Source organism: Crotalus tigris, unplaced genomic scaffold, assembly GCF_016545835.1.
Source record: "Crotalus tigris isolate CLP2741 ecotype Arizona unplaced genomic scaffold, ASM1654583v1 scf7180000020963.25688851:1431469, whole genome shotgun sequence".
NCBI lineage: Eukaryota > Metazoa > Chordata > Lepidosauria > Squamata > Viperidae > Crotalus > Crotalus tigris.
Window position 1 is genome coordinate 300,047 of NW_024098281.1, and position 8,337 is coordinate 308,383.

At 56.4% G+C, this 8,337-nt stretch overlaps 1 protein-coding gene across 1 annotated transcript; it reads right to left on the reverse strand.

The window, feature by feature from the left end:
• Positions 1-110: 110 nt before the first annotated feature.
• On the reverse strand, positions 111-7,798 carry STOML2 (stomatin like 2). Its single transcript, XM_039368982.1, has 10 exons — positions 7,642-7,798; positions 7,394-7,534; positions 5,355-5,454; positions 4,217-4,275; positions 3,854-3,955; positions 2,890-3,024; positions 2,372-2,516; positions 1,895-1,974; positions 1,105-1,233; positions 111-347 (listed from the first exon to the last, which is right to left on the reverse strand). The coding sequence occupies exons 1-10, from the start codon at positions 7,696-7,698 to the stop codon at positions 210-212; spliced, it is 1,086 nt and encodes a 361-aa protein (XP_039224916.1). The 5' UTR covers positions 7,699-7,798; the 3' UTR covers positions 111-209.
• Between the last annotated feature and the right edge of the window lie 539 nt (positions 7,799-8,337).

Below are 8,337 nucleotides of genomic sequence, written 5' to 3' on the forward strand. Positions count from 1 at the left end.
AGGGCGCCCTCTTCCGGCGGGAGGAGTCAAGGGCGCCGCCGCTTCACCAGGAAAAGCCCCCCCCCCCCGCGATCCCAGACGCGCCCCCCTTTGCTGCTGCCGACACAGACTCTGCCATCTCCTTTTTATTGCAACATGATTCAATCCAATAAGAAAATAAACAGGGGTGCATCCGGGGCTCCTTGGGGGCCAGTCCTTGGGGGCTCCGGCTAGCTGGTGCTTGACTGCTCCAATTCCTCATAGCTGGTGCTGGGAGGCTTCTGTGCCAACCGGGGAGGGTCAGTGGGGCCCTCCAGGCTCTCGGGAGGCTCCTGAGTCTTGGTCAGGGAGGAGTAGATGGTCAGGGCCTGCGGAAGAAGAAAGGAAGGGGGTCCATCACCAAGGATGCCGTGTGTGTGTGTGTGTGTGTCTGTGTGTGTTGTGTCTGTCCCACCCCAGTTGCTGAGCCCCCCAGGAGGTGTAGGCCCTTCCTTGGGGGAGTTGCTGCTCCTTCCCCACCCCAAAAGAGCCTTGGAGACCGTCTGCAGACTCTTAAAAAAGCTGCAAAGCGTGCAAGCCCACCTCAGTCCTTTGGGGCTCCAAAGAAGCCTCTTGGCCTTGGCCCCACCTAATCCTGGGGTCTTGCTCACCCCACAGGGCCCTTTCCCCCATCTATTACAGAGCTTACTGGGTGTTGCAACTGCCATCCAGCGGTCATCCCAACCTCTGCAGTCAGCCAGCCGGCTCCCCCTTTCTCCACCCCCCATCCCTTCTCCAGCCAGGCTGCCCCTGCTATCTCCAAGACAGAGGCTGCCAGGGCCTCTGAGACACCATCTCCAGGGCTGGGAAACTTACTCCCTCTTCCTAACTCCCACGCCAAAAGAGAGCTCCCAAGACTGGCTGCAGCAGATATACCCAAAATCAAGAGCCTCCCTGCTGAGGTAGCCTTGATTTCTAGTGCCTCCCCACCCCAGGGCAGCTGGCTCTGTTGTTCTGCAGTTATGGCTGGGGCTTCCCTCCCGCTACCTGCCAGACCCACATATCCCACCCTCCACCTGCCCAGAGTTCCCGCCCATGCTGCAGCCTGCGTATCCCAGGCCCCCGGCTCTTGTGCTCCAGACTGACCTGGGCGACCATACTGGTCACGTCTCCAGTGCTGGTGGGCAGGAGGATGGTGTTGGACTCTTTCGCCAGCTGGGAGAACGCCTGTACGTACTGCTCAGCCACCGATAGGGAAGCCGCCATGTTGCCATTCTGAGAGGAGGGCAAGAAGCATGAGCCAAAGGCCGCTGGAGCGGGCTCTGGGGGGAGGGAGGGAGGGAGGGAGGGCCTTCCTGGCCTTCTCCCACCCAGCCTTTCAGAGAAAAGCCATCCTTTGGCTCTTAACAGGAATCTTTCTTTCCCTTCCTCGCCCAAAGCAGAATAAACAGGCCCCTCCTGACTCCACCAACCAGTGTCATTCAGCCACTTTTTCATTTCTGCCCAGTGGACTGCTCTGCTTGGGCACCAGGAAGGGGGTCTGCATGCCTGGTGAGCGGAGATGAACGGAAGAGGGCCTCCAACCGGGCAATATGCAGGCCTCCCCCCCCCATGGTCAGTGGGCCGACATCACCACAACAATCCTGTGAAGTGGGTTGGGCTGAGAGAGGGAGAGTGGCGGGACTTGAACTCTTGATCTCTGGTTTTCTAGTCTGGTACCTTAACCACTAGACCAAAACACTCTCTTTAGAACCCGGGGTCTCCAACAGAGACAGACCTCCCAACTCTCTTCGCCTCTCATGAACACGGACTTGCCTCCAGCAAGCAGCCCAGCCCCACACAAAGGCTTGCTTGGAGCCCCTCTTCAGTTGCAAAGAGGGGCAGCCCCTCCCCCAACATGGCCAACACCTTTTTCCTCCCTCTTCCCCACTATCACCTGCTGGGTCAGAGCCATGCTCAGAAGTCCGATGGCCTCGGCCTTGGCTTGGGCCTTCACCAGGATGGCGCTGGCCTCCCCTGAAAGAGAGACCGCCCATGGAGTTTTGAGGTGGCCCACCTCAAGGTCGGCTCTGCCAGCAGATGCCTCACCCACCCCCTCAGCTGCTTTCCTCCCCAGAGAAGAGTGGATGCAGAGAAGGGGAGGGAGGAGGCCTGGGTCTTCCATGAACCAAGGGCAGCCCCCTTGCTCCAGGCTGCCTGGAAGGAGTCTTTAGTTGAAGTGCCAGGCCTCCCTCGAAGAAGGCCGGGACCTTCAGCATCTGTGCTTGCCCCAAAGACGTCTCTTTCTGGGCTCCCATTCCCTCAGTGCTTCTGACCCACCCATGCCAGATATGGGCACCCCACATGGCAGAGGAAAACACTCGTGCTTTGGGCCAAGCCTCCTTGCCGCGAGCCGTTTCTGAGCTCTCCGTACCAGAAGCCTGGTTGATCCGCTCTGTCTTCTCAGCCTCTGAAGCCAGGATCTGGGCCTGCTTCTTCCCCTCAGCCACGTTGATGGCTGATTCTCGCATCCCTTCGGACTCCAAGACGGTGGCCCTTTTGCGCCTCTCGGCCTCCACCTAAGAGCAACAGGGGGCCTTTTAGTAGGGATCCCCTCGCCTCTTGGCAAAAGGGCCTGGCTGGCTGCACAAGGAACCCCCAGGCCAGGACTGCAGGAGTTCAGCTGTTGCTGCTGCCCTGGGGCTTAGAAGGCATTGCTCCCCTCTCTGAAAGTCCCGAGCCCCAAACCCTGTGCAAAGACAGGGCCAAGCCAGATCAGGGAGCCCACTCCTTTTTGGACAGATGACCTGCATCGACTTCATTTCAGCAACAGCCAGCCAGTTGATAAAAGGAGACCCATCAGAATGAAGAAAGGCAAGTACCAAGCGGCTCCACAGCCCAAGGACGGTGCTGCCTAGAAAGGCTTCATTTACCCAGGAATGCCACACTGACCTGCATCTGCATGGACTCCTTCACCCGGGGGGGCACGTGGATGTCCTTGATTTCGTAGCGCAGGCACCGGATGCCCCAGTAGTCCGAGGCCTGGTTGATGGAGTCCACAATGCTGGAATTGAGGGATTCACGCTCCTGGACGGAACAAGGGTGGAGTCAGAGAGTCCAGCAAGGGCAGAGCAGAAAGGCAACCCTGGAACCTATGGGGTTCCTTGGCCCAGCCCAGCTCAGGCCCACCGAACCTATGGACCAGAAGCAGCCAGTGTGTGCAATTGGGCAGATGAAGCATCTCAGCGTGGATTCTGCAATCACCCTCCACATTCTTCAGAAGTTGCTGAGCTGCCCCTCTTTGGCTTTTGCCTCAATAGGTTTGTTTAGTCAAAGGAAAAGGCCAGGTAACTCTCTTCAATCAAACACCCTGCGCATTGACAGCTATCTGGTTAACCTAGATTATTTATATAAAATCCTGGGGAGGCCGCCCCTGTGTCAGGTCTGCCATCTTCAGCATACCTCACTTAGCTGGCATTCTGCCATAAAATGGGGGAGGATGGGGTAAGATTGGGGAGGTAGAAGGGGAGAATGACAGGGCGACAGGAACCAGAGGTGTCAATCCAGAACACACTGGCGGCTGATCAAGCACGGCCAAAACTCCAGCAAAGAGGCGCCAAACCTCAAAACCGTTCCCCAAACATTTAATTCGAACATTATTGGACACTGACAGACTGGTCAAGGGCCAGGGGAGAGGGAAAAACGCAGGCTTTGCACGGGAATATTCAGATCCAGCTTTGCTTATGCTGTAATGGTTTGACTTTAGTAAACCTTTCACTTCACAAATGGAGTTGAGGGTCTTTCTTTCCTAAATGTCCAAGTCGGGACAAGCCTGACACTCTGCTCTTCTCTTGTCCGCTATTAAACAGTACATAGAGTGTGTGTGGGGGGGTCTTCCTTCTCTTCTGTTGCTTACCCGGAAAACTTTATCCAGGGAGAGCTTGCCCAGCTCGGATCGCATGGTAGTCTGGGCAAGCTGAGTGACAGCATACTCGGGATCCTCCACCCCATAGCTAGCCTAGAGGAGGAAGAGGGACATCGGATGGAAGGAACCGGGAAATAGGTGAATTTCTTCCAGGCCAGGCAGAAAGGCCAGACCCACAATCAAGGGAAAAGGCCTTGACTTTCTGAGCCCGATGTCGTCCTGGCCCTAGAGAACATCAACCCAAAAGAGATCCATCTGCCAAACCTCCCAAATCCACTGAGGAAAAGCAGTTCTGAGAGCCCCACACAGCCACTGAAAACAGTCCCCGTTCTGTGTGGAGCTTCTGCTTGGTACCTTGTAAGGATTCATGATGCGCAGGTAGAGAACCCCATCGATCTGGAGGGTCACGTTATCTGCAAAGACGCAGGAATTCTTTCAGCGGAAGCAAAGGCAACTTTTATCATCTATACAGCAAAGCTTTAGGGAAGGCCCAGATGCCAGAAAGCAATCCAGCACTTGGACCGCTAACACAAGGCTCCTGCTTTTTCAACCTAAACAAAGAACAAAAGACCCCACAAGCATCAAACGTCCAAGGCACTGGGCTAAAGGCCCAGGGCAAGTGGAGTCCAGCTGCCCGTGGAGCGGACGGCCCTGACCCGTTTCTGCTCTTATGTTTAGTCCAAGGACATCAGCGGCCCTGTGAACACCCCCAGCTTTCTGCTTTGTCATTCCAAAGGGGGTTTTAAAGTCATTGCATGCGGCCTTGAATAATTTCAATTGGGCAGCCCCGAATTATTATCATTGCCACAATGTTTTTTGTCAGAGTTTGGACAGCTCATCCTGGAAAACTTCAGTGTTTTTATGCTCCAACAGGGGCTACGAAACCAGACTGACAAGTACCAGGCAGTCCTTGACTTACGACCACAACTAAGCCCAAACATTTCTGCTGGTAAGCTGGGCAGTTGTTAAATGAGTCTTGCCCCATTTTACAACCTTTCTTGTCACAATTGTTAAGCCAATCACTACAGCTGCCAAGTGAATCGCACGGTCGTAAAGCGAATCCGTGCCCCCCCCCCGACTTTGGTTGTCGGAAGCCAACCAGAAAGGTCACAAAAGGGGACCCCAGGACTCTGCAACTGTCATAAATACAAGCCAGCCACCAAGTGTCCCAATTTTGATCACGTATATCCTGTAATGGTTGTTAACTGTGAAAAACGGTCCCAAGTCACATTTTTCAGTGTTGTTGGAATGTTGAATGGTCACCAAATGAACCGTTGTAGGTCGAAGACCACCTGCACTGAGTGTGACCCGTTCCGTGGTGCACCCTTTCCCTGAAGGAACTAATGGAGCCGGCAAACCAAAAGAATCAAGGCTGCCTCAATTCAGTTGGGCTGATCTCTGAACGCACAGCAGACCGGCCCCTTCCTTCCCCCCCACTCCCCAGGGCTTCTGGTCCCCCAGCTCCAACTGTCCCCCAGTCGGGCCCTCTCACCATGGGTAACAGCCGACTGCTCTGGCACGTTGATGACAATTTCCTTGAGGCTCTGGACATAGCGGATGCGGTCTAGGAGTGGGATGAGGAAATTCAGTCCCTGGCAAGGATCAGCAAAGGACAAGAATCATCCTTTTCTCTATCTATAATCATCTCAGGCTGTCCAACAATCACAGCATCACAAGGTTGGAGGGAGCCAGGCAAAAGCCTGTCTAAACTCTGCTAGAAAACCTCACGATGAAACAGCCACCACCAAGGTCATCTAGTCCAGGGGTCCCCAACCCCCCGGGCTGTGGACTGGTACCGGGCCACGGCATGCCAGAAACCGGGCTGTGCAAACAAGCAAAATCCCATCCATGGGATGCAGGCAGTAGATGAAACCACACCCCCTCCGGTCCACTGAAAAACCTCTCTCCACGGAACCAGTCCCTGGTGTCCCAAAGGTTGGGGACCTCTGATCTAGTCTAAGCCTCTGTAATATGCTGCAAAACCAAACAGACCCTCCTTAAAGAGCCTGTTGTCCGGCCTCTTCTTAAAACCCTCCAGGCTGCTGTCAGCCCTTGGGAAAAGCAGCTGCAGCCAGGCAGAAATGCTTCCCACCCTCTTCCCCAAGGCTTGGCTCACCCCTCGTCCTTTGCCCCGAAGTGTACAATCTGAGAAAGCTGAGATTAGCTGGGCTCATTTATTCCCCACACTATTTATACTCACAAGCATCTGCAGTGACATCCAACTGTCTGGCTAATTGAGCCACACTCTGGCATTTTGTTAGGAACATGCTCAAGTCCATAGGCAGCTCACCTCCACCAGCACCACCCTCAATTGACAAAGATAAACCTAGCTCCAACTTTTTCTGGCTATGTGGGAGGAAAAGGAGTACAGGCAGTCCTCGACTTACAACAGTCATTTAGTGACCGTTCAACATTACAATGGCACTGAAAAAACTGACCATAAGTTTTTCACACTTATGACTGTTGCAGCATTACCATGGTCACATGATTTACATTCAGATGCTTGACACCTGACTCGTATTTATGATAGTTGCAGTGTCCCAGGGTCACGTGATCCCCTTTTGTGACCTTCTGACAAGCCAAATCAAAGGGGAAGCCAGATTCACTTAACAACCATGTTGCTGACTTAACAACTGCAGGGATTCATTTAACAAATGTGGCAAGAAAAGTCATAAAATGACAAAACTCATTTAACAAATTTCTTGCTTAATAAATGGTGGGCTCAGTTGTGGTCGTAAGTTGAGGACTACCTGTAAGAAGACAGCAAGCAGATGAGGAAGTGGCATGCCATCTCTGAGCATGGAACGTGAAAGCAAAATGGCTGCCAGGACCCCAAGCTCTCCTAAACAGCTCTTTGTACTGGACTCCTGCCTGGAGGCTCAGCTGGAGTGTTCAATGGCAACATGGCGCTTTCCCTGCCCCCATAGGGGGAGGGGGAGGCCCCAGAGCAGGCGACCAGAGCCGGACAGCCACCATGCTGAGGCAGCATCTGATCCTAACAAGTGTAAGAACGTTTGGAGGGAGGCAAAAGCTGAAGGCCCCTTCATGGGCTGGGAGACCTGTTCGCTTGAAGGACGGAGTATTATTTATGTGGCTGCACCAGCTTGCGAGGCTCAGCAGGGCAGAGGCAGCCCATAGCAACGACCCATTGTTGTGGGACGAAGCCTCGCGCTCCCTTCCCCCCTAGCCCAGCCTCCCTGGACTAGAAGGCATCCGGGAGGCCTTCCCGCGATTGCCGGGGCGGGGGGGGGGCTCAGAGGGCTGTTGCTGTTGCTACGAGCTGAAAAGCACGCCCAGCAGGGCCCGATCCTCCGGCCCAGCGACCAGGGGGCTCAGCAGAGGACCGCTGGGGACCACACTGTACAAGCGGCCGGGGCTCGCAAGAGACAGAGATCTTCAGGCAGAGCCGAGCGCCGTTTCGCTGGGGAGCCTCCTCCCGACCCCAGGCCGGCCGTGGCAATGGTGCCCGACTAGATGCCCTCCGGGGATCTCCCCAGCACAAACACACACCCACTGCCCCGCGGCTCTTACCGGCTCGAGGATGCGGTGGAAGCGGCCCATGCGCTCCACCACCCAGGCCTCCTGCTGCGGCACGAAGAGCACCATCGTGTTCATGGGCAGCCCCGAGGCGCTCCTCCGCGGCGACGATCCAGGACCCGCCCGACGGGCGCCCTGCAAGGACCACCAGGGAGAGGCTGGGGAGGCGCGGGGGAAAGGGCCCGACCCGCCCACTCAGCGCTCACCTCCCCAGCATCCCCTGCCCCTGCCCGCCCGCCCACCTCCCGCAGCAGGAGCCGCAGGCCGGAGAACCCGCGCGCCGTCCGCAGCGCCAGCATCGTGACACCCGCCCTCCCTGCGCCGGTTCGCTGCTCCAAGGCCTCCGCCGCGCTTCCGCTTCCGGGAAGAAACCCGCCCGGGCGCCAGACCGCCCCTTCTGTTTTCTCAACCAATGGGACGTCGGCCGCTTGGTTCCTCCCGTTACACTCCGGAGAGGAAACCGTTCCGCGTGGCCACTGGTTCCGCCCCGCAAAAGAGCCCGGCGTCCCTCCGGACGAAACTCCCAGGAGCCTCCGGCGCCCCAGAGATTTCCGGCGCTTCCGCAACGCAGCGCCTCCGCGGCTCGCCATCGCAAGCCTCTCCGGAGCGGCGCCCGTCAGAGGTCCGACAGCAGCGAAGAAAGCCCGGGCGGGCAGAGCCACCGAAGGGTCCGAGAGGGAGGGATGCAGCCAGGCTGGCCAACGGAAACGTGGGCCGCATTCCCGGTTTCAATGCAGGCGAAAATCAAAACTAGCGCCTCCCCAGAAACGCCTCTTGTCCCACAGGGTCTCTCAGCGGGAGGAAATGCGACTGCCAAGCACCGGATTTACAGGCCGGAGCCCTCCAGGCCTGCTTTCCTCCAAGAAAGCCCACGCGTGATGTTGGCCGTCTTTCCCATTAAAGAACCCTCCTCCCTTTGCCCTTTTGGCAGATGCTTC